At 49.3% G+C, this 26946-nt stretch overlaps 1 protein-coding gene across 1 annotated transcript in view; it reads right to left on the bottom strand.

Annotated features, from left to right (window-relative positions):
- The window catches only part of sspo (SCO-spondin), a 288864-nt gene that overhangs the window by 243101 nt on the left and 18817 nt on the right, over positions 1-26946 (bottom strand). The window contains exons 7-17 of the mRNA XM_073052198.1: positions 25487-25609; positions 24280-24442; positions 23605-23845; positions 22191-22329; positions 21627-21750; positions 20800-20972; positions 19496-19717; positions 19110-19275; positions 18208-18451; positions 4841-5021; positions 3431-3525 (exon numbers count right to left, since the gene is read on the bottom strand). Coding sequence (XP_072908299.1) covers positions 3431-3525; positions 4841-5021; positions 18208-18451; positions 19110-19275; positions 19496-19717; positions 20800-20972; positions 21627-21750; positions 22191-22329; positions 23605-23845; positions 24280-24442; positions 25487-25609 — 1871 coding nt within the window. The remainder of the gene's footprint in view (positions 1-3430; positions 3526-4840; positions 5022-18207; positions 18452-19109; positions 19276-19495; positions 19718-20799; positions 20973-21626; positions 21751-22190; positions 22330-23604; positions 23846-24279; positions 24443-25486; positions 25610-26946) is intronic.

Genomic DNA, 26946 nt, shown 5'->3' on the forward strand with positions numbered 1-26946 from the left:
CCCCCCCCCTTTTTTTTGAGAATCACAAACTTGCTATTATTTAGGTTCTGATACCCAGGAAATGAGAGAGATACACAGCATGTCAGTAATGAGAGAGAGACACAGAATAACAGAAAAGGCAGTTGTTATTGACAATGCAGGAATACACAAAAGTGGAATGTCTCCTTCTAACAAAAGCAGGACGGAACCACTGATTACTGCTATTGTCTCTTGGAGATGGAATTGTGTATTGAGTACTGTACTATTCATTGAAGCCCTCAGGGGGCAGCCAGAGTGGTCTGGTTGAGGGATTGCATCATCCCAACCTGATTGACATCTGAGACCCCGTGAGTGAGGATAAAAGTAGGGTCTGGGGAACACCCCTCAGACGCACCAGGAGAGACGCCACGAGACCGGTGGGGGCTTGTGTGTGTGTCCACCCTTGCCTGGGTGACGAGTCCTCCACGGAACAGTCTAGCTAAAGGACGGAAACGGATCAAGATCGTAAAAGGAAAGTCGGCAAATTATTCTCTCTCTCTCTCTCTCCAACAATGCAACACAGTGATCAACAACGACTGCAGCCTGTATGAACTGAACTGAACTTTATATTTCCATCGGACAATTCATTATCCCCTAGACAACGATAGAGCTTATTTCTTATTGATTATTATTATACCCGCGCTTTTAGGTTTAGTATTGATGACGTATATTATCTGTATATTTGCATTGATATTATTTGTGTATTTTTACTAATAAATACTGTTAAAAAAATAGTATCATCAGACTTCAACGGATACTCCTATCTTTGCTGGTAAGACACCCAGTTACGGGGTTCGTAACAAATCAAATCACAATACATGTGACAATAATAAACATCGCTATTAAAACGTGGCACCTGGGACAAGGACTAGACCCGGCTGGGTGGAGAAGGGAGGTGCAGGATGTTGAGGTGGGGCTGATGATCTGTTGGGGGTGTAGGAACGCAGCAGGGCAATGCAGAGGAGGGAGAAGGGGAGTGGGAGGTAGAGGGCCGGTGCCGAGGCAGTTCAACCCAAGGATCAGCACTGAATGATATCAGCTGGGCACGTTGTTAGAGTGCGAATACAGAAGCACGATAGACAGAGCTGTATGGTTCAGCTACAGGCCCTTCAGCCCAATGCATCCACACTAACTGTTTACCCACAGGCAGTGACTAAAAACCTGTTTATTTAAACATGCTTCTGGAAAGGGGTAATGGTGGTCTGGAAATTAAGATCCTGAATTGGGGGAAGTACAATTCCAGTATCATAAAACGGGACCTAGCAACAGTGGACAAGGAGCAGTGAGTTAGAAGTGAACTTAAATCCAACAAGTAGTTGGAAGGTGAAAGATATGGAATGTGCGTCCAGACAGCCCTGGAAGTCAAGGAATAATGAGCACAAAGAACTAAAAGCAGGAGCACTGACTCCCTGGTACACTCCTTCACGGGTAGACAAAGTGGGGGGACTGGGTGCTTACAACAAATTATCCAGACAAAGAGGCATCGCAAAATGAGACTGGCAAAAGAAACTAAAGAAAATCCCAAGGCATTTTATATTCTTGCTAAGAGGGTAACCTGGGAAAGAGTGGGACCCATTAGACACCAAAGGGGCAATGTGTGCGCGGAGTCAGAGGATGTGGATAAAGATCAAAAACATTATGGTTGGAAATTTTAGGAAAAGGGGCAGAAATATATCACCATTAAAAAGGTGCCAGATGCCTTAGTGGTTACTAAGATGGATAGTCACTCAATGCTGAAGAGGTATATCCCAAGCTGCTGCAAGTAGGGAGTTAGGAGGTTACAGGGCCAAGCTGAGAATTTTCAATCTTCCCTCAGGTGAATTGCTGGGTGTCTGGCAGTTGCCAAATGTGAAGAGCTGTAGGGATAAACTGGGAATTACAGGTCTGTAAGTGGGTTATAGGGAATTGAGAGACAGAAAAGACCCACAGTTGGAAAAGCAGACAGAGATTGATCAAGAATAGTCAGCAAGAAGATCCTTGACAATATAACAAAATAGTAAGTCGCTGAAATGAAGACTTGATGTGATTCCACGTGGGAGATTGGTTGAAAAGGTTACAGCTCATGGAATCCAAGGCAACTTGACAAATTGGACCCAAAACCACCTTTGTGACAGGAGGCAGGGACAATGGTATTGTGATTGGAAGCCTGGGACTAGTGTTACACAATGATATGAAAACTGGTGGTGATGAAAACAGTAAGGAAATGAGTATTAGGATATGGAACAGTACTGATCAGTTGGTAAACTGGCAGGCAGAACCTAATCCTGATGTCTGAAATGCTGTGATTTAAAGGTTTAGAAAGTGCAGGACAGTAGTATTCAGGAACCAAGGGACTTTGGTATTCAAGTGAGAAACTTTTCTCCATGACTCTAGTTTAAGGAGAGAATTGACACAGAGAAGATCTAAGAACATTACTTACCCCATGGAGGTGGGGTAGGTTTGAACCTGGAGCACACTGCCTGAGGGCTTGGTGGAGGCAGATACTCTCAAAGCATTTAGTCACAGAGTTACGCAGCACAGAAACAAGCCCTGAGGCCCAATACGTCTACATCCATGCTAACCAAGTTGTCTACCTGAACTGGTCCAATTTCTCTATTTTTGGCATAACTCCCTCTAACCTTTCCTATCTAACTGCCTTCATTGCAGTTGTACTCACCTTTACTTTCTCCTCTGCAACTCGTTCCACACACCCACCACCCTCTGTGTGGAAAAGTTATCCTTCAGCTCCCTTTCTGAATCTTTCCCCTCTCACCTTAAACTTAGACTCAGTGGCCAGTACATCCTGTACCACTGCCTTCCTGTCAGCTTGAACCAGTCTGGCTATTCTCCCCGACCTCTCTCATTAACAAGGTGATTTTGCCCACAGAACTGCTGTTCACTGATTTTTGTTTTGTTTTTCACTGTGAATTCTGGTCTGTTGTGTGTGAAACTTAAACTACCCCATCTCACACCAACAATCATTCCACAGTCAAAGTCCTTTTAGGTCACATTTTTCCCCATTCTGATGTTTGCTCTGAACAGCAACTGAACCTCTTGACTATGTCTGCGTGCTTTTATGCATTGAGTTCCTGCTGATTAGGTATTTGCATCTATGAGCAGGTGTACAGGTGTACCTAATAAAGTGGCCATCAAGGGTATGCCCTTGAGTAAAGCCCTCCAGTGCCAGAAACATCCTTGAAAATCTTTCCTGTACCCTGTCCAGCTTAATGACATCTTTCCTATCACTGGGTGACCAGAACTGTGCACAATACTTCACAAGTGTGCTCTTGCCAGCAACTTGAACAGCTTATGTCTATCTCTGTCACCACTTTCATGGAACCATAGACCTGTACACCTCGGTCCCTCTGTCCTATAACACTTCCCAGGGCCCTGTCGTTTACCACCATAACTCTGCGCACAGGCGGACACTCACCAGGTGTTGCAGTCCTTGTGGATGGTCTGGTTGCTCTGGTACAGGCGGCCGTTGTGACGACATGGGCAGTGTGATGGTGGTACACACCGGTCACCCTGTCAACAGGAGCACAGGCTAACTCATCTCCACCCAAAGGGGAAAACAGAGACAGCCACACATACAAACACAAACATGTATGCAGAAGCACACATACCCTCATACACGCGTATGCATATAGACACGTGCTGACACATGCACAAGTGCAGACACATATATACAGACATACTGTACACAAACACCAATGCTCACAGGCACTGATGCAGATACACAACTTCTTGCTGCCTCAGTAAAGCAGCCAGCATAATCAAACAGCCCCCACCCTGGATATTCTCTCTTCTTCCCCTCTCATTGGACAAAAGATGCAAAGACATGGCCTCCTCTGCTGCCACAATGAGGCCACACTCAGTTTGGAGGGGCAGTGCCTTATATTCTGTCTGTGCAGCCTCCAACCTAATAGCATGAACAACAATTTCTCAAACTTCCGGTAATGACCCCCTCCCCCCTCTCCTTCACCGTCCCCATTCTTATTTTCCTCTCTCACTTTATCTTCTTACCTTGCCCATCACCTCCCTCTGGTGCTCCTCTCCCTTTCCCTTTTCTCCGTGGCCTTCTGTCCTCTCCTATCAGATTCCCCCTTCTCCAGCCCGTTATCTCTTTCACCAATCAACCTCCCAGCTCTTTACTTCACCTCTCCCTATCTCCTGGATTCACCTATCACCTACCACCTTGTACTTCCTCCTCCCCTCCCTCTACCTTCTTGCTCTAACTTTTCATCCTCTTTTCCAGTCCTGATGAAGGGTCTCTGCCCTAAACGTCAACTGTTTACTCTTTTTCATAGATGCTACCTAGCCTGCTGAGTTCCTCCAGCATTTTGTGTGTGTTACTTGGATTCCCAGCATCTGCAGATTTTCTCATGTTTGTATGAAAGTTTGAAAGCATGTAACTCCAGGGTCAAAGAGAGCTTACTCTGCTGTTAAATGATTATTAAAATAGGATGGACCTCTGACCTCACAATCTACCCTGAAATGATCTTCCACCTTATTGTCTCCCTGAACTGCATTTTGTCTACTCTGCACATTGTTATTGAGCCTTGTTCACTGAGTAATGAAATGATGTGCATTGATGGCATGCAAAACAATTTTTTTTCATTGTACCTTGGTGCACATGACATGACAATTACAAACCAGTTTAACGGATACTTATACGGATGCATGATCACACTCACACAGTCAGACATGCACAAGTTCATAAGTACACATAATCACATACTGTACCCACAGAGACACATGGACAAGCAATCATGCACACAGACACCCATGTAATCTCTGCTGTACCTACACACGTGCAGTGTACACACATGTACAGTCCTACCAGCAACACGAGGTCCCCTGGGCATCCACAGCCTTCGAAGGGGTCCATACATGTTCTGTTGGCATCAAGCGAGTCACAGGTCTTGAGGCAGGAGTGGAAGGTGTGGATGAGATTATTGGGGCATGAAACTGCCTCGAGACACATCTGGTCGGTACAGTTCCAAACTCCAGAGGTGCACAAGCTGAAGATAAGTGCAGAGAGCTAAAGGATTGGTCAGAGAACAGGACCTACTGAAGATCACAGTACAGAGAAATCTCACACTGTAACTTCCCACCCCCTCTGCATCTCTCAGAGAACATAGCACAAATTCCCTCACACCAGAGCTGTCTGTGTGGCACAGAAATTCAATGAAACCAACCCTATCCTGCAGGATTAGGAAGCAGGCAACAGGGTGATTTCATCAAACTCCTCAGGCCACTGTCTCCACTGAGAGACCCCACACCACTCAACATTAGTCTACCCCCAAATCCCCAACACCTCCCAACCAATCAGTCACCACTGAGAACCATCACACCTTCCAATCAGTGTCTCCTGAGTCCCTTACACCTCCCAACCAATCAGTCACCACTGAGAACCATCACACCTTCCAATCAGAGTCTCCCGAGTCCCTCACACCTCCCAACCAATCAGTCACCACTGAGAACCATCACACCTTCCAATCAGAGTCTCCCGAGTCCCTCACACCTCCCAACCAATCAGTCACCACTGAGAACCATCACACCTTCCAATCAGAGTCTCCCTAGTCCCGCACACTTCCTGATCAATCAGTTTCACTTAACCCATGCACACCACTCAAACAATCAGAATCTCCCCCCAAGTCCCCACACCTCCTTACAAATCAGTGTCTCTGAACCCTCACACCTGCTGATCAATCAGGAGCTTTGCATTGCATTCCCAGTGGATCAAAGATACATCCAGCCCACTGCTGCCTGTCTGTTCAGCCATGGACATTACCAGCAGTACCCCCAGAAATGGAAGGTCGGTGAGGGCAGTGAGTTAACCACATCAGTCTGTGGTCTCATACAGGCTGGACTGGATGAGGATGGCATTTCACTGGGTAAGGTATATGGCCTGGTGACAGGCCTTTCAGCCCACACACTAAGCGGATACTAATCCCACCTCCCAGCTCTTGACCTGTGGACCAGTTCGAAATGATTGTGTTCATCCTAAACACTGTCAGCCTCTCAAGCTTCAAACGAGAGGTCCATTCCTGCTACTATCCCATCCCTAGGTGGAGAAGATGCCCTTATTCACTCTCTCTGAATTTCTTCCCCCTCTATCTCTCTTAGAATGAGATTGAGAGGGTGATCAGTGCCTACATCATTCAGTAGTTTCCACCATGGCTGGCACTAAGAATGCGTTATTTATTGAACATCAACTGAGCAACTCCCCTCAGTAGTCTTTCACCTCTCTCTGGTGATTGTTGACCAATTGTTGTCCATCCTCTAGTGATCAAGAGCCCATGGCACTGACTACCAGTCCACTACATATGTTGAAGGATCTATGTTGAACCACAAAAAACTGTCAGGCAATGAACAAGGAAAAGTCCAACCAGGCACCCTCGACACTCAGTAACATAACCTTCACTCAGTCCCCCATCATCAACATTCTGTGGGTCAGCAATGATCAGAAATTCAACTGGACCAGCCACATAAATCCGTGGCTGTAGGAACAGGTCAGGATCTAGGATCATGTGAGGATCCTGACACCCTATGACCTTTCTCCCATCTAGAAGCATAGGTGAGGAACACTCCCCATGAGCCAGGTTGAGTGCACAGCAGGTAGAGCCAGCTCCAGCAACTCTGGTTCAACCTGATCTCCAGCCAACTCCAGCAATCCCGGTCCAATCCTGATCTCCAGCCAACTCCAGCAATCCTGGTTCAACCTGATCTCCAGCAATCCCGGTCCAATCCTGATCTCCAACCAACTCCAGCAACCCCATCCAATCCTGATCTCCAGCAACCTCGGTCCAATCCTGATCTCCAGCGACCTCGGTCCAATCCTGGTCTCCAGCCAACTCCAGCAATCCCAGTCCAATCCTGATCTCCAGCAACCTCGGTCCAACTCTCATCTCCAGCAACCTCGGTCCAATCCTGATCTCCAGCAACTCTGGACCAATCCTGGTCTCCAGCAACCTCGGTCCAATCCTGATCTCCAGCAACCTCGGTCCAATCCTGATCTCCAGCAACCTCGGTCCAATCCTGGTCTCCAGCCAACTCCAGCAACCTCGGTCCAATCCTGATCTCCAGTAACCTCGGTCCAATCCTGATCTCCAGCAACCTCGGTCCAATCCTGATCTCCAGCAACCTCGGTCCAATCCTGATCTCCAGCAACCTCGGTCCAATCCTGATCTCCAGCAACCTCGGTCCAATCCTGATCTCCAGCAACCTCGGTCCAATCCTGATCTCCAGCAACCTCGGTCCAATCCTGGTCTCCAGCAACCTCGGTCCAATCCTGGTCTCCAGCAACCTCGGTCCAATCCTGGTCTCCAGCAACCTCGGTCCAATCCTGGTCTCCAGCAACCTCGGTCCAATCCTGGTCTCCAGCCAACTCCAGCAATCCCAGATCAATCCTGATCTCCAGCAACTCAGGACCAATCCTGATCTCCAGCAACTCAGGTCCAATCCTGATCTCCAGCAACTCAGGACCAATCCTGATCTTATTGGAGTATAAAGGTTGAAATTGTTTGCTGTGTAACCAAAACTATGTAGTCAGCTTTGAAACTTGCTATTTGCTATGCATGTACCCAATTTAGTAGGAGAATGAAATCTTAAGAATGTAGAAGACAATGGTGTGTTAATGAGAGGTAGCTAAGAGATGTAGATTAGAACATGATTAAGTCAATGGGTAGAAACAATAGTGGTGGATGTACGTGTGATACGCAACTATAGACCGATTGGATATGTTAATGCAACTAAACCAGGAGATTGCTATAAAACATGCTATGTGCAAGGATCGGTGGGCAATCAGCGACTAGCTCAATGACTGTCTCAGCTTTGATTTGCAAATTAAAGTTTAACCCTTCTTGAAGAATCTTCTGTGTCTCCTGGTTGTTTGTGGGGCACGAGAAACCACGACAAAATTGGCGACCGCGGCAGGACCAGAAAGAGACCCGCGGAAAAGAAACAGCAGATTGGGGACGCTTCCCAGTCCTTTAGGGACCCCCACAAGGCTAACAGAATTAAGGGTGCACCCAAACAAAAGGTAAGCGCTTTTTGCGACAATTTGGACTAAGAATTCTGTTGGCTTTGGGGAGGTCTTGGAGTCTCAGAAGTGTGGAACCACTGCTGAAGGGTCTCTCCGGTCCAAAGAATCTGGCAGAATTGGGGGTTAACAGGAGGCTCAGAGGATTGATCAAGGACACTGCAGTGAGGGTAAGTACAAATAAGTAAATAAGAAGTTAAGAAAAATTCCACGTGGTGTTGGTAAATCCCTGTGGATACCGCTTCGTATGAGGAAGGTCTGAACGGGCAGGGAAAGGAAAATAGAGAAAATCCTCGTGGATACCGCCTTAAGAGATAAGGGTCTGAATAGACGAGGTGCAAAGAGCAAGTTCTGTGGATACCGCTCTGAATAGAGGTCTGTACGGGCAGAACAGAATAGGAAACAAGGACAGTCCAATATATAGTTTAAAGCGCTGGTAGATAGACGATAGACTAGGCATAGAATTAGAGTAAATAATATTATCCAGTAAACAAACTGTGAATCTCTGAAATACCTTAAAAAGAGAGAATAACATGACAGGTAAAGGAACGGCAGTAGAGCTTCTGAGCAAAAAATTCCCGATAAATAAATATGAGATCACAAAAACTTCAGAAAAATGGGAAAAAAGAACCAAAAACCTGGTCACAAAGTGGCCAAGAGATGGTACGTTTGATGTAAGTTTGTGCGAAGAAATGGAGGAACTAATTAAAAATTACAAACCAAAAGATAAATCTAAGAAAAGAGGGCAGAAAAGAGAACGCGAAATGGAAGTGCTAAAACTCTTCAGAACGGAGGGAGAAAGGCTGAGGAGGACAGGTAGAATATTGATTACAAGCGAGGAAGACACTAAGGTGCTGGAGAAACAGCCTGTTAGAGAGAGAGGAAGGTACAGTGAGAAGCTGGCTTCAGCTCCGTACCCGGATGTGAAACAGTAAAGCCCCCTCCCTATAATGAGGAAGGAACCCCTAAGCAGTGCCCCCTGCTGACGGGAATAGTAAACATGCAGGGAGAAGTACAAGTTTGGGATAATGAGGAGGAAAAAAGACAATACGAGAAGGAAAAAGCAGCGATATGGAAGGAGATACAGGCAGAAAGGATAAAGGTGGAACAGGCAAAGAGAGAAATGGAAGAAGAGATTGAACGGATGAAATACTTGAGAGAGGAAAAGGAGTATGAGGAGTATCGGTTATACTATAGAAATAAACAGACTAGAAAAGAAAGTGGCTCATCAGGGCAGAAAAAGATGAGGCATTCAAGAGGAAGTGGAAAAAAGATAGGAGATGAGAGTCTTGGAGAAACACAAGAGAGAAGGGAATCAAGCACGAGTAAGGATCATGAGGAGTCCCTGCCACAGGTGTACAGACACGGACAGGAAGAAAGAGAAGGTGACTCATTGGAGGAGCAAGAGTTAAGTGGAGAGAGAGAGAGGATGTGAGAATTTGTGGGGAAGAGGTAGGAGGCAGAAGCCTAGAAGAGCAGAAGGAGGCAGTAGGGGAGTGACTTGCAGAAGTAGAGAGAGAGCTAGATAAGTTACTGCGAGGGGATTGCCAGAGGAGATGCGAAAAATACTCCAGGGGCCAACCAAGTATTGAATCAGGACAGAAAGGAAGGACTCCACAGGGAGACCGAGCGAAGAAGAGGACCCCGGAGAAATTTGTGTGGGAGGCAGTAAAGACATACCCTGAGACAGATGGGGAGTCAGGCGAGGAGGAGAGCCAGGGCAGGTGGGAAGAAAGAGGAAGAATGATGCCGTTGTTAGTTAAAGGATCAGGACAAGTGCAGTACATCCCTTGGGGATCCCAGGACCTAGAAGGGCTGAAAAACACTCTGCCCAATCTACATGAAGGAGCAGGGAAATGGATTAGAGCCTTTGAAGAAGAAACGGCGGGACGATTATTGGCTATGGGAGATTTGAAGGCACTATTGATAAAGTTGATGGGAACCTCCAAATTTAACGAACTAATGGAAATGGCTGGCATAGTAAACTCGAACGACCCGAGAACTGATGGAGACGGGTTTGACAGAGTGAGGCAGAGGGTATGGCAGGCCCTCAGGAAGCTTTACCCACCCAAAGTGGACCCCAAAGCCTTAAAGGGGGATCCACTGGGAGACACTGAAAACCCAGCAGCCTACATAGAAAACCAGTTGAAAAGGTGGAGACTGGAGACTGAGCAAGAGGTGGAAAATAGCTTATTTATCACCACGCTGTTCCGACATAGCATTTTGGATGCAATGCCTCCGCAAGTAAAATCCAAACTGGAGGAAGTGGTTGGGCTGACATCAATGACCCCACAAGAATTTAGAGACCACGTAGTCCATGCAGTTGAGAAATACCGGAAAGACAAACGAAGGTTGGCTGAGCAGCAGGAAGAGGTGCAAAGAAAGTTAATACAAATGCAGCTCGAAGAACTCAAAAAGAAGGAAAAAGAGAAAAACAAAAAGATGCTGCCAGCAACCACCGGTCCGAGTACAGCCATCGAACTGGATGAAGCACCGCTATATGGAGGGACCGATCATACTGTAAGACAAGGGCCAGGAAACCCCATGCCAATAATCGTCTTTGGAGGAACATTCCCACAAATGCCCTATCAGGAACAGACTAAATTCAAACAGCCCAGACAGGACTGGAAGTCCCAAGGAGGGGGACAGAGGAGCTATGGGCAGAGGGGACCAGTGAGGAAACAGGGGGAAAGAGAGGTAGAGAGATTGTGCTGGGGATGTAATCAGCCAGGTCACGTGAGAAGAGATTGTCTGTTTACACCATGGCCTGTCACACACCAGCAGGAACCGATAAGAAGGGAACTAAAGTTTAGCCAAGGACCAGCCCTCACAGGCCCAAGCGGACCTGTGAACCCCTATGCGAGGTATTAGGGGTGCCCCGAGAACTCGAGTGGGAAGGGACATTACCCAATGATAACAAGGGAGGCAGACGAGGAACCCATTGTTCAGGTTATGTTAGAAGGGCAACTGACACCAATGAAGATAGATACTGGAGCCACGTACACTTGTGTACAGCCACAGTATGCCCTTCACCTTCCCATGTCAGGAAAGTTTATTAAGACGGTAGGGTTCTTGGGGAAAACACAGCTGACACAGTGCACGGCTCCAGTGCGGTTGAGAATGGGAAATAAAGGAATTGTTTTGCCGGTGCTAGTATTTAAAGGAACTCCGATTAATTTGTTAGGCAGAGATGCCTTATTGAAACTGGAATTAAAATTAGAATGCACCAGAAATGGGCTGAGTGTGGAAAGAGCAGGGGCTCAACTGATAGTGCGAGAAGACAAGAAGGCTAATGTCTTTTGGATAGGAGACATCGCAGATCAGATTCAGGAAACCTGGGAAAAATGGAAAAAGGGCATGCAGGCTATATTACCCAGGGCTGTAATGCCCAAATCTGAGCTACATTGTACAGTGATTTTTGACGAGACTCAGAACAGGGAGTTAGAGGAGAGATGGCACCTGGAGGCATGTACCCAACAGCACCTGGAAGGGGAGGCTGTGATAATTGGAAAGCAAGGGGCAGCTTTACAAGTTAAGTGGAACACCTTTTTAGAAAAATGGTACAGGATACCGGAGGCTGCGCCCCACGTAACGTTGTTGGTAAACAAGGGATATCAGTCTAAAGACTTAGGACCCTTAGTTAAGAGTGCTGAAACCATTACAGTGTGGAGGAAAATCACACCAGAGGTGTGGATATCAGAAGCAAACAATTGCATTAAAATAATGGTAAGTGTAGATATGGTAGGGACAGTGAGAGAGGTCGAAATAACTCCCCAACCACACCTGCCCTTGCTGGGAAAGGAAAGAGGCCAGCAGAAAGATAAAAGGTTAGATGAGTTGCCGTCTATTCTGTGGTCACAGCATGACACGGACGTAGGGAAAATAAAAACAGCTAGTCCGGTGGAAATAAGGCTGAAAAGGGGAGCAATTCCACCCAGGAGACCACAATACCCTCTAAGACCAGAAGCAGAAGAGGGAATAGCATCGACAGTGCAGGGGTTGCTTGAAATAGGAGTGATTAAAAGAACAAACAGTCCATGCAATACCCCGTTGCTGCCGGTCTTAAAAGCAGATAAATCTAAGTGGAGATTGGTGCATGATTTGCGAGCGGTAAATGACGTGGTAGAGGACTGGCCAGCGGTAGTCCCCAACCCACACACGCTTTTGACTAATGTTCCACCAGAAGCAAGTTACTTTTCAGTGATTGATTTGTGTTCGGCTTTCTTCAGCATTCCTCTGGCCGACCAGTGTCAGTATCTGTTTGCATTTACTTACAGAGGTGCTCAGTATACCTATACCAGAATGCCGCAAGGGTTTAAACATTCACCACATGTTTTTAATCAGGTGTTGAAGGCAGACCTAGAGGGCATACCATTGGAAAGTACATTGTTACAGTATGTGGATGACCTGTTGATTTGCTCCCACAGTAAGGAACAGTGTGAGCAGGACACTATAACTCTATTAGAGAAGCTGGCGCACGGAGGACATAAAGTATCCAAAAAGAAACTGCAATTTTGCACGCAGCAAGTGGAATACTTAGGCAGGGTAATATCCAAGGGAGTGAAGGCGATAGCACCAGATCAGATTGAGGCAATAACTAAGGCCCCCAAACCCCAGACTGTAGGGCAGATGATGACGTTTTTGGGAATGGCAGGGTACAGCTCAGATTGGATAGGAGAATATGCTGAGATTGTGGCACCTTTGAGAAAGATAATGAAAGAAGCAGGACATACAAATTTGAAGAACGGCTTACAGTGGAATGGAGAGGCAGAGATAGCTTTCAATACTATTAAGCAGGAATTGCAGTCAGCACCAGCATTAGCTTTGCCTGACTACGAGAAGGTTTTTCATTTGTATGTATCTAACCGACAGGAGGGTTATGTCACAGCGGTTCTAACACAAGAGACAGGCACAGGGAAAGCAAAGCAGCCGATAGCATACTACAGTACGAGACTAGATGAGGTGGCTCAGGGGTACCCACCCTGTTATCAGGGATTGGCGGCGCTGTACTATGCATATGAAAAGGCATCATCTGTAACCCTGGGCTATCCTGTGACTCTGTACACACACCACAAAGTAGCAGAATTGCTGGAAAGAGGGAAATTTGTGCTGACGCCAGCCAGGATAGCAGCGTATCAGATGCTAGTGACATTTCCTGACATAACTATACAGAGATGCACTACCAGTAATATAGCCAATTTTGTCCCTTTGGGCTATGAAGGAGAACCCCATGATTGTGTAGGGAAGACGATGGCATTTGCCAAATTGAGAGCAGATTTATGGTCAAAACCACTAGAGGATGCAGATAAAAAGGTTCTGTTCGTAGATGGCTCTTGTTATACGGATTATGATGGAAATCATGCAGGGTTCTCAGTAGTGCAGCAGGATCAGTCCAGCTATAAGATTATTAGGATGGAGTCCTGTCCCCAACCATGTTCCACCCAGCTAGCGGAAATCAAAGCCCTGACAGCTGCATGTGAAATGATGGAAGGTGAGAAAGTAGACATCTATACTGATTCGGCATATGCTCATGGAGTATGCCATTTGTTCAGGGCAGTGTGGAAGCAGAGAGGTTTTAAAAAAAGTAATGGAGATCCCATACAACATTGTCAGCAAATTCTAGACTTAATAAAAGCCATGATGAAACCTAAAGCATTGGCTATAGTAAAATGCCAGGCACATAAAAAGGAAAATGATGTAATAACAAAGGGAAATCAAGCTGCGGATGAGGCAGCCAGAAAAGCGTCTGGATGTACATCAGCTGTCATTGCCCCCCAGGTAAGCCTAGCTCCAGAACCTGTGGTAGAGGACCTAATTGAAATACAAGGTAAGGCAACTTTGGCAGAACAGACAATGTGGAGACGAAGGGGGGCCAAGCAGAACCCGGAAGGCTTGTGGAGCATGGAAGACAGTTTGTTGGTAGCGCCCACCCCTGTACTGACGATTCTGATTTCAGAAGTGCATGGGATTGACCATTGTGCAAAGGGGGAAGTGATAAAGAAAATAAAGGAGGATGGTTTTTGGTCACCTTATTTACAGGCTTCAGTGGACTTTGTCTTGTCACAGTGAGAGGTATGCGCACAGAATACAGGGTTCGGACAGGGTTAGAAAGTAAACTCGGAGGATGGGGAGCATGGCTGACTAAAATGGCAATAACTGTCAGTATTGTATTGTTGAGCTGTGCGCTTGTGCTGTGCTATTTTCCTCCTTGTCTCAAATCTCTTGTAGTGCGTGCTGCAACCAAACCAGGATTACGGCTGCACAGGTGGAAGGTCAACTGAGGAAGATCTGTACCAGCAAGGCGGCTGGACCGGATGGAGTTTCCCCACGATTACTGAGGGCCTGTGCGACTGAGCTGGGAGAACCACTACAGTGCATCTTCAACATGAGCCTGGAGCAGAGAAGAGTACCCAGACAGTGGAAAACATCCTGTATTGTCCCGGTACCGAAGAAACCACAACCAAAGGAGTTGAATGACTTCAGACCTGTTGCCTTGACGTCGCACGTTATGAAGACCATGGAGCGGCTGATAATACAGAATCTGAGGCCACAAACCAGGCACGCCCAGGATCCTCTTCAGTTTGCGTATAAGGAGAAGGTGGGAGTGGAGGATGCTATCACGTATTTGCTGCACAAATCACTCTCTCACCTAGAGGGGGTCAGTTGTGCTGTGAGGATTACATTCCTTGACTTCTCTAGTGCCTTTAACACCATCCAGCCCAAGATCTTAAGGCACAAACTAACGGAGATGGGAGTAGACTCTCACATGGTGGATTGGATAGTGGACTACTTGACAGATAGACCTCAGTATGTGCGGTTGGGAGACTGTAGGTCTGACACGGTGGTCAGCAGCACAGGGGCGCCGCAGGGAACCGTACTCTCTCCGGTCCTGTTCACCCTGTACACATCAGACTTCCAATATAACTCGGAGTCCTGCCATGTGCAGAAGTTCGCTGATGACACGGCCATAGTGGGGTGTGTCAGGAATGGACAGGAGGAGGAGTATAGGAAACTGATACAGGACTTTGTGATATGGTGCAACTCAAACTACCTGCGTCTCAATATCACCAAGACCAAGGAGATGGTGGTGGACTTTAGGAGACCTAGGCCTCATATGGAGCCAGTGATCATTAATGGAGAATGTGTGGAGCAGGTTAAGACCTACAAGTATCTGGGAGTACAGTTAGACGAGAAGCTAGACTGGACTGCCAACACAGATGCCTTGTGCAGGAAGGCACAGAGTCGACTGTACTTCCTAAGAAGGTTGGCGTCATTCAATGTCTGTAGTGAGATGCTGAAGATGTTCTATAGGTCAGTTGTGGAGAGCGCCCTCTTCTTTGTGGTGGCGTGTTGGGGAGGAAGCATTAAGAAGAGGGACGCCTCACGTCTTAATAAGCTGGTAAGGAAGGCGGGCTCTGTCGTGGGCAAAGTACTGGAGAGTTTAGCATCGGTAGCTGAGCGAAGGGCGCTGAGTAGGCTACGGTCAATTATGGATAACTCTGAACATCCTCTACATAGCACCATCCAGAGACAGAGAAGCAGTTTCAGCGACAGGTTATTATCGATGCAATGCTCCTCAGACAGGATGAAGAGGTCAATACTCCCCAATGCCATTAGGCTTTACAATTCTACCGCCAGGACTTAAGAACTTTTTAAAAGCTATTATTAATGCTTTTTGAGATAGTGATTTAGATGCATATCATATTTTTACTGAGTTAAGTATTGTATGTAATTAGTTTTGCTACAACAAGTGTATGGGACATTGGAAAAAAGTTGAATTTCCCCATGGGGATGAATAAAGTATCTATCTATCTATCTAATTACTGAAGCAAGCTTAGTGGAGAAAGAAACACCGAAAATGTATCGTTACAGCCTACAACACCTGCAGGATGAACAAGAGCAAAACAACAACGTGGGAGTAGATTGTAAGGGCTTCTGAGTCTTTTTCCCTGTCTCAGGTACAGAGGGACAGGTTTTTGGCTCAGCGGCCCAGGGTAACAGGGAGAGAATACTTTGAGGTCTTGGCGCAGAAAATTATAGTTTAACCCGAGATTTGGGAATAAGTGCTTGAGTTTATTGGGACTTTTGTGCGCAGACTCTTAGTCTTCTTTCTCTGTGTGAGACCCTCTGGATCTCAAAGGGGGGATATATTGGAGTATAAAAGTTGAAATTGTTTGCTGTGTAACCAAAACTATGTAGTCAGCTTTGAAACTTGCTATTTGCTATGCATGTACCCAATTTAGTAGGAGAATGAAATCTTAAGAATGTAGAAGACAATGGTGTGTTAATGAGAGGTAGCTAAGAGATGTAGATTAGAACATGATTAAGTCAATGGGTGGGAACAATAGTGGTGGATGTACGTGTGATACGCAACTATAGACCGATTGCAAATGCTAATGCAACTAAACCAGGAGATTGCTATAAAACATGCTATGTCCAAGGATCGGTAGGCAATCAGCGACTAGCTCAATGACTGTCTCAGCTTTGATTTGCAAATTAAAGTTTAACCCTTCTTGAAGAATCTTCTGCGTCTCCTGGTCATTTGTGGGGCACGAGAAACCACGACAATCTCCAGCAACTCAGGACCAATCCTGATCTCCAGCAACCCAGGACCAATCCTGATCTCCAGCAACCCAGGACCAATCCTGATCTCCAGCAACCCAGGACCAATCCTTGTCTCCAGCAACCCAGGACCAATCCTGATCTCCAGCAACCCAGGACCAATCCTTGTCTCCAGCAACCCAGGACCAATCCTGATCTCCAGCAACCCAGGACCAATCCTTGTCTCCAGCAACCCAGGAACAATCCTGATCTCCTGCAACTCAGGACCAATCCTGATCTCCAGCAACTCTGGACCAATCCTTGTCTCCAGCAACCCAGGACCAATCCTTGTCTCCAGCAACTCAGGACCAATCCTGATCTCCAGCCAACTCAGGACCAATCCTGATCTCCAGCAACTCAGGACCAATCCTTGTCTCCAGCAACCCAGGACCAATCCTTGTCTCCAGCAACCCAGGACCAATCCTTGTCTCTAGCAACTCAGGACCAATCCTGATCTCCAGCAACCCCGATCCAACCCTGATCTCCATCGCTGTGTGGTGTATGCCTGTTTTCCCTGTGGCCACTTGGGCTTCCCCAAGGTGCTCCGATTTTCTCCCACATCACCAAGGTGTGCAGTGGATTAATTGGCTGCTATAAATTATCTAGTTGGGGTGGGGGCTGGGGGGGGTTGGTGGGAATGTGGGATTAATGTAGAATTACAGTAAACTAGTGACTGATGGTTGTCTGGACTTGATGGGCTGAAGGGCCTGTTCCATGCTGCCTCTCTCTACATCTCTCATAGTGTGGTTTCAACAACCCTTAGAAACTACAGCATACCTAGAACAAATCACCCTGTTTGATCAACAACCTACTCCCTCATTCCATCTCACCCCCCTCCCACCACCAACACCACTCAGCTCACCAAACATCCCTCCCTCCTCTCTTGCATCCACCAACCTCCTATTGAACATTTCTTCCACCTCCACGCCTCACCAAAAATCTCTCCTTCCACCTGCACCTCCAGTCCCCACCTCCTCAAATATTCCCTCCCTCCATCACAACCCCTTAAGCTCCCTCCCCATGCACCAACAGCACCCTCTACAAACCACACCACAGTTACTCAAACAGGTCCCACACCATCCTGCCTGGGACCTCTCCTAGGTCTGGAAGGTGGCAAGGGACAAGGGGGTCAGTCCCGGAACTCCATCCCCTCAGTGCTGCGATGCTGTGCCCCCACCCCCAAGCTTCTCAAGGAGCAATTAGAGATGGATTAAAAAAAAGCCAGAGTCACACAGCACAGAAACAGGCCCTTCAGCCTAACACACCCATGCTGACCATGAAGACATTTACACCAATCCCGTTAACGTCATTTGTTCCTCTGGACCTTGCTGATTCGAGTGCCCGAACATATTTCCCAAATATGGTGAATCTCTGCCCCGCAGGATGTTTGTTCCCAATGCCAGCCTCCCTCAGATCCCCACTAAACCTCTCTCCTTCACCCATCAGCCTCTTCCTGGCCCAAGAAACTATGCTGGTGTGCCAAAGCTGTACTGGCGTGTTGTGAGGGGAGGGGTGAGGTGTGGGGGACGTTGGGACCAACGCTCCCTCGGTGGGTCACCTACCAGCTGTTGCAGCTTCTGTTGATCACAGTCCCAGGGGAGTGCACAGCATCTTCAAGCAGGCAGGGGCAGAGGGATGGGGGGATACACTGACCCTCGTCGTCCAGCAGCAGCCCATCGGGGCAGCTACACCCAGGCACACAGCCCACCAGTGAGGCACAGCCCACCTCCTCCCTCCGCTGCCAGCAGGAACCTCCACACGGGCGGCCACACTCCGTGTACACGCGGCCCCCCGAGCACTCCACGGCTGCGGAGAGAAGAGAGCACTGAGTTCTGGGGGAGGCGAACAAGGCAGAGGCGGTTGGGGGAAGGGGAGGAGGGAGGGGGTGGGGGAAGGAGAAAGAGGGAGAGAGGGGTGGCTGGGGGAGAGACAGAGGAAGGAGGACAGTGCGGCGGTGAGGAGGAGGTGAAGGGTGGGCGGGGGTGACAGGTCTATGTCTGAACCACAGTGGTGTCAGGCAGCTCTGTCACTCCCACCAGGTCAGATACTCCTCTTCCAGTGGATCCAGTTTGTGTGTTGTGAACCACAGAAACGGACATCCAAGGTGTTCCCCAGAGGCCTGCTCTCACTCTTCATAGCTGAGTACCTATGCATTGGATGCCCGGACAAACAACAGCAGGAGAAAGTGCCGGAGTCTGACACTGAAGAAGTGGTGACAGAGCACTTGGAAAATAGGAATGGAACTGGGCAGAGTCAATGTGGTTCACAGAGGGAGCCTGGTCTGACAAACTGGAAGAACATTCGTGTGTCAGGGTAGCCAACACAATGTCCATCTTTCATGTGTCAGAGAGTGAGTATTGAGCAGGGGAAGTGAGGGGATGGACTGGAGCCAGGAGATGGAGAGAATGAGGTGTGTACAGGAGGAGGAGAGGGCAGGAGTAGGGCAGAGGACAGAAATACTCACGGCAAGTGCTGCTGAACCTCCAGTGAATGAGCACACCCTCCTGTGCGCAGGCCCTCGCATACGCAGCCACACTTGCACACCGGCAGTCCACGTTGCCCGCACATCCACACACGTCATAGAGACACAGGTCATAGTAAGGCTCCACCTCAACAAGGTCGTGGCAGGGCTGCAGAGAAACCGAGTGAGGCAGGAGCAGAGCGAGAGAGGGTGGAGGCAGGTTGGAGAGAGGAAAAGGAAATCAGATATTCCTTGAACTATAGTGAGGTTGGAATAGTCACTCACAGAAAAAGGCCCTTTGGTCCATCACATTTGTGCTGACCATCTACATTTCCTGACCAGTTAAACTCACCACCACCCCCACCCCCCCACTCCAATGGGACAGTTACCTGGAAGACCTCACTCCAGAGCAATTGACACGTCTCCTCTGCGAATTCTCGGCGCTGGGCGAAGGTGTTGCAGGGGTCTAGCGTGAGGGGGTTGCCCTCGGGACAGCCGAGGGGGGCTCCAAACTTGTGGATGAAGGCAGAGGATGTGGTCTCAATGTCACCCAGCGGGGTGAGGAAGTCATCCCTCTGGTTCCAGTTATAAGTCCCACACAGTCCTCGGACCTGGGCACAGTCAGAGGGCACATCAGTGGTGATTGGTAATGAGAGAGGGTGGGGCAGCGAATGGGAGGGGTCAGTGAATGTGGTGTCAGTAAGTGGGGAAGGGAGTTAGGAAGTGGAGGCCAGTGAATGGGGGAAGTGAGGTTAGTGAACAAGGGGAATGGAGAGGAATAGGGGGGTGAGAGTGAGGAATAGAGGCAAGAGAAGGAGGGCATGGCTGAGAAGAGGGGCACATAGACTTTGCCGGAGTGTGGAGGGATGAGGTAGAGGGTGCGGTGAGCAGAGGATGGAGGATGGAGGGTGCAGTGATTATGAGGGAGGCTGATGGTTTGTTGTAAAGCCTCCCTCACTCCTGTGCCTCACGACACTCAGCTACGGTCTCCCTGTGGATACCATCAGCACATTCATAGTTGGAGTTTTCACCAAACTGAGCCCATTAAAGTCAGCCAAAACTCATCAGATCCCATCATCAAACCCTGGAGACCACAGCTCAGTCTCCAGTCTCAGAAAAAACTACTCACTGTGTCTGACTTTGTTCCACTCCTTCACCCCCCCGTCTGTGTTTCACCCTGTCTCCTTCACCCCCACCCCATCTCTGCTCCACTCCTCTACCCGTCTCCTTCACTGCCGTCTCTGCTTCACCCCGTCTCCTTTACCTTCACCCCCACTTCTCTGCCCCCTCCTCTACCCCATTTCTGTTCTGCTCCTCACCGCAGTTGTCAGCAGTCTCGTGGAACCTAATACGAAATATTCCGACCACCACCCATGCATCCCCACTGATTCCCTTCCATTCCTCCACGTTCTCCCCCTCACCCACCCACAGCAGGGCAAATTATAAATTCCCCCTCCAACCCAGCATCACTGGGAGATCACAGAGAGTGCCAGAGGTCAGATTTGAACCTGGGACCCTGGAGCTGGAAGGCAGCGGTTCTACCCGCTGTGCTGCCAGGTCGATAGAGCAAGGGAGCCTTCACTTGGTGACATATTCCCCACATCTCCCCTCTGCCCAGCGCCTGCCATCATGTAAGTATTGTGCGTGTCCAGTGGCCAGGAGTGACCGCAGCTGACCGGAGGCACAGACTCACCCTGTGAGCATAGGAGGGCTGCAGAGTGATGTATGCAGCTGTGAACTCCACACCCCACAACACCTCGACACCGGAGGATTGAAGCAGGAGGAAGGAGGAGGTGACCGGGAATACTGACAGGTCCTTGTTGGAGAAGGGCAGCTTTGTGTCTTGACCATTCACACTGATGTCTCCTGTGGAACAGGCAGCGAGTCACACACTACACCTAGGGTGGTTGTCTCCAGTTGGATACCATCTCCCCAACACTCATCATTCCAAAACCCACCCCACCTCAATCAACCCAAACCCATCTCCCCAACACTCATCATTCCAAAACCCACCCCACCTCAGTCAACCCAAACCCATCTCCCCAACACCCACTTCACCCCATCAATCTTCACCCATCAGTCCAAACCCCATCTCCCCAACACCCACCTCACCCCATCAACCCTCAATCATCAACCCTCAATCATCAACCCAAACCCCATCTCTCCATCTATCCAGTGCCTGTCAACCCAACACCCATCACTTCAAAACTCCCATCCCCCACCCCATCAATGCAAACCCCACCCCACAATTGTTTCACTCCAGCCCTTGAACTCCCACTCCCCCAACTCTATCCCATTTCTCCATCCCCCATTTCTCCACTCCTACCTTCCCAATCCTCATGTCCTCCATTCCTGACCTCAATCCCCATCCCCCATCTCCCCAACACTTGTTCTGCCAGCTCCTCAAACCCCAGATTCTCCTTTCCCTCTCATGCTCTGCCCCCTCACATTCCTCCCCAACCTCAAACTCCTCTCCCCACCCCTCCGCACCTTTCCTCCCCCTCCCCTGTTCCACCATACCTGTCCGACGTAGCTTCACCACGGTTTTGTAGACGATGACGGTGAGGGCCCTCAGACACCCCCCTGATGCTCTCCCACAGTTCACGTACTCCCCGCTTAGCAGCAGCTTGCCCTCCACGTAGTCCTGGGATAGCAGGAATGAGAGCAAGAAACAGCACATCCTGGCAGCCCTGGGAAACCCAGCCTTTTCCACGAAGGGTCCCAATGAGGTCAGTCCCCAAGTTCAGGACTGGGAGCTGACAATGGGCCGGGATCCCAACACTTCTGTTTTCTGGCTACAGCAATCTCCCCCTACCGATCTCTATGTCTCCTGGGCTGGGTTGGTGACCTCAGACCCTCACCCCAGATAGTGTGTAGCCATGGGCTTTGCTGCGGTGACATCAGTTCTGTTTTTAGGGGCATTTCTGGGGCTGTTACCAGGATGTCAACGGGGAAGTTGCTGGGTGCATTGTCAATGCCACATTGAGGGTTTTGCAGGGGGTTGCCAGGGGATTGTAGGAGTGTCAGGGCATTGTGGGGGTTATGCCATAGAGGGGTGATTGCTGGGCTGTTGTCAGGGCTTACCTCGACCAATGTGTATTCACAGGCCCCATGGATGGTGTACCGCCGGCGATCGAAGGTTGTGTAGTGATGGTCACCCAGCACAGTGCACTCCGCCGCACACCGCTCCTGCGTACATGCCCAGCGTCCCCGCTGACACACACTGCATGGAAACACAGACCATACTCACTTCTGCACTTACACATCACCTCCCATCTAACAGGCGCACAGCTGACATTGTTGAGCAAACAGTTGCCCAGATGTTTCCATGGAGGAACGGCTATAGGTTTAATCCAGGAATTCTACAGAGCCAGAATTTCCCAGAATTCAGGTTTCCCAGCATTAACAGGAACGACACACTGGGCCTGTGTTTTCCAGCATGCACTGCGAATGCCACACTGGGCCTGTGTTTCCCAGCATGCAGTGGGAATGCCACACTGGGCCTGTGTTTTCCAGCATGCACTGCGAATGCCACACTGGGCCTGTGTTTCCCAGCATGCACTGCGAATGCCACACTGGGCCTGTGTTTCCCAGCATGCAGTGGGAATGCCACACTGGGCCTGTGTTTTCCAGCATGCACTGCGAATGCCACACTGGGCCTGTGTTTTCCAGCATGCACTGTGAATGCCACACTGGGCCTGTGTTTCCCAGCATGCACTGCGAACGCCACCTGGGCCTGTGTTTTCCAGCATGCACTGTGAATGCCACACTGGGCCTGTGTTTCCCAGCATGCACTGCGAACGCCACCTGGGCCTGTGTTTTCCAGCATGCACTGTGAATGCCACACTGGGCCTGTGTTTTCCAGCATGCACTGTGAATGCCACACTGGGCCTGTGTTTCCCAGCATGCACTGCGAACGCCACCTGGGCCTGTGTTTTCCAGCATTCACTGATACCGAAGGGCTGAATTGCCAGCCACTGTTGCCTCAGGAGCAGAACATTCTAGACTCTCAGGGATTATTGGAGGTGCATGTTCCAGAATCACAGGAAGAGTGGGAGGGGAACATTCTGGGCTGCAGTGGGGCTGGGAGCTCGGCACTGACCTGAGAGCTCAGTCAGTGAGCCAAGGATCCCAGTAAGCCAAGTCCACTCTTGGGGGCCGGAGTGAAGACGGGGAGTGGGGTGGGGTAATGGGGTGTGGGAGGGGTATAGGCTGATAGAGGGACGTGGTGAGGTGGGGTGTCAGGAGGGGAATGGGAGGATGGTGAGGGGCTTCTTTCCGGAAGTGAGGGAAGGTGTGTTTCCAAAGGGTGGGGATGACGGGGAGGGTTTATTGTCCAGAATACACTGTAGGGTGGTGCGGAGGCAGACACGTTTTAGATCAACATATACTATACATGTGTGGCAGCAGAGGGATACAGTCTAGGTGCCAGCAGAAGAGGTTTTAGTTTAACTCAGCATCATGTTCAGCAGACAAAACGTGGGCCATACTCACTCACCAGTGGTTACACCTGTGTGGAATGGCCTGTCCAGGCGAATACCTCTGGCCACGATGGTAGCATGGACAGTGGTCAGCAGGAACACAACGATCTCCCTCCTGGAACAGCCCTTGGGGACACTCACAGCCACTCACACAATCCTCCCGACAGGAGCCCAGGGCTGGGCTGCCTCCTCCCTCACAGCTGGCTGGGCAGGAGGACACACAGTCCGAGTACACCATTCCATCCGGGCACCTCCTCTCTGTCCAAAACAGGCCACACTTAACAACCCACACTGGGCAGAACACTGTCGACACCCCACCCATCAAATCCCACCAGACTGTCTCCTATCGGATACAGCAGCACCAGATCTCTCCTTATCCCCATTGGATTTGTCTCCATTCTCACCAGGTCCACCCTCACTCCCACCTATCCTCCCGATCAGTGCCCACCCCAGCCAGCGGAGACCACCCAGCCCCTCGGGCTCAGTACCAGTGAGCAGTGACTGACGCTGGTCTCACCCGCTTCAGCCTCAACCACTGGGCAGGCAACATGCAGCCAAACACGGTCAATGGACACAGCTGGGCATGCATAGCTGCAGGGTTGCAGCTGCAGATGTGTAGTTGCATGGGTGTGGTTGCAGGTGACACCCTAACACATTCCCCGCAGAGTGAGTGAGAGAGAAAAGATCCTGACCACAAAATTCCGGGGATCGCCACTGGAGGTAGATCTGATGTTGTCCACATTCCCGGGAGTAACTGGCAAAGGTCTGACACACTGCGCGGCGAATCCCTTCCTGGGTAGCAGCCCCAGCACAGAACGGGAAGAAACACGTTTCCATGTAATTGTCTGGGTTGACCTGGAGACACAGGAACATTGGGATCAGAGGGTGAACCATGTGAAACAGCATTTTGAGTGGAACTAGGTCACTGCCACCACCCCGTACCGCCCTGTCCACGTGTGGTACTGGTTTCGGGGAGCAGAGCACTTGCACCTCAAGACCCCTCGGTACATTAGGATTACACTCTATTTGCCATGTTTGCACCCACCCTCCACACAGTCACCATCTCCACCAATCCTAGCGTCATCTGCAGACTTACTGGTCACACCCCCATATCCGTGTTCCACACAGATCCCTGTGGAACAGTGATCCAATCACATAAACCAGTAATAAACCCTGTAGTCCAGAATCCATTTCATCAGGTTAATAAACCTGATCTGTTGCCTTGCGCCAGCAGCCTCTCTTTCCTATTACCAATCCAAATTGCTCTGAATCCCATGGATTCTAAACTTTTGATGCAGCCTCCCTGGTGAATCTAGCAAAACTCACATCTACTGCCCTGACTTCCGTGCATAGTTGGACCCCGGGTGGAGGACCGTGTGCAATTCCAGTCACCACACTACGGTAGGACTGGAGAGACAGTAAGTGGAATTTGCCACGGTGGGTCTGTGACGGAGGGTTTCAGTGATGAAGAGAGATAGGGAGAAGCTGGGTTTGCTTCCCTTGGAGTGCAGGAGGTAGTAAGGGAGGGAGCCCTGACAGAAGAGCACAAAATTATATGGGACACAGAAAGGGTAGAAGGGAGGCTTTTCCCCAGGGGTGAGGGGTAAGGAGGAACCAGAGAAAGAATATTCATTCCGAGAGGGGACAGGATCTGTAATAGAGTGCCTGAGGGGATGATGGAGAGTCGCTGAGACTTGGCATCTGAAAGGAGTTCGCTAAGCAGGTGACCTAGCGGGGCAGGGAAGGACCCCAGAGAAACTTTCTCTTCTTCCCAAATACTTCACCTCTCAATTCCCTCTCCATCCAGCATTCCCAAATGTCCCACCTTCCCTGACTTCCCTCATCTTCCATTCCAGAGGGTGAGGCCCAATGGCTCTGTCTGCTTGGGCTTAGAGTTACCTGTGCGTGGCACTGGGTGAATGGTGGGGAGAGAAGGCGGCCACACGTGGACTTTGCAGATGGAGGGAGACCAGGGTCCTGAGCATCACAACCCCCACTGGGCTCCGAGGCTTCATCGCAGACCTGAAACAACACAGCAGGTCAGAGAGCCCAGAATCCCGACCTCTTGACCCACAACAGGAATCCCCGACCTCCGATCCCCTGAACCCAATGTTAAACCTCACACCCTGACCCTTGAACCCAACACTGACCCTCAACCCGACTCCAGTGACTCCAGACCCTAACACTCATCCCCATATCCTGACCTCAACACACACCCCTAAACCCTGATCCCAGACCATGACCTTTGAACCCCATCCCAAATGCTGACCCCAGTGAGCAAAGACACTTATTCCCAATCCGTCAATGATCTTCAAATCTTGACCCGAGGGGCGAGACAGATTTATGTCTGGGTCCAACCAAATGCCGAATACTATCCTTTGCCTCTCTCCTGGCGAGACGCTTGATCCTCCTTAGATGGAGAGATGTTGCCCCGCCCACTCATGCGCAATGGCTTAATGACATTATGGCCTGCTTGGACCTCGAAAAAATTCATTATTCAGTTCTTAATTCGGATCTAAAGTTCCATAAGGTCTGGGAACCTTTTATCGAGTACTTTCATAACCTTCCTCTTGACTAGGGTTTTTTTTCTTTTCGGTCCCTTGCTTCAAGCTCCCTTTTTTTTTCTGGTAGTAGGCATTATTATCCTCTGTTGCTAAGTGTATTCACAGTCTGGGAGTTTGACTGTCCGGACTTATACTCTCTATATTGTGTGGTGGTTGGTCTGGAGTTGTTGTTTTTTTCTTGTGTTGTGGGGTTTGGGGAGGACTCTAAGCTCACTTGTCTTTAATTTAGGTGCTTTTTTGTTAAACTCTCTTCCTTTGTAGCATATTGCTATTGTATGCTTAACCTTGCTCTGTATTAATGCTCCTCACTGGGATTTGGGGTTTTTAATTTTGTAAAATGTTTTGAAAAACTAATTAAAAAATTAAAAAAAAAAAAAAATCTTGACCCGTGACCAAGATCCCCCACCCCAAACTCATTGTTGACTCTTGCACGTTAACATTTATCCACAACCTCCAGCACTCTGTGCTGATCAGGAATCCCTGGCTTATTCCTGACCCCAATTTGACCCCTGATCCCCACCCCACACACCCCCCCCCCCCCCCCGTCTCCGATACTGATCCTGATCCATTAGCGACCACTGACTCCAATAGTGACCCATAATGTCTGATGCTGATCCCTAACTCCACAGCTGCCCACCCCCAGGCACTAAGCCTTGAACAGCCCACCCCACACCCAAGTTCCCAGGTCACTGCCTCCCCAACAATGATCCACCAGAAACACGACCTCTCCCCACCCCCAGAACACTGTTTCCCTCCCCCAAACACCAACCACTCCCCATACACTCTGCAGCTCCT

The sequence above is a fragment of the Hemitrygon akajei genome, chromosome 1, assembly GCF_048418815.1.
Source record: "Hemitrygon akajei chromosome 1, sHemAka1.3, whole genome shotgun sequence".
Lineage (NCBI taxonomy): Eukaryota > Metazoa > Chordata > Chondrichthyes > Myliobatiformes > Dasyatidae > Hemitrygon > Hemitrygon akajei.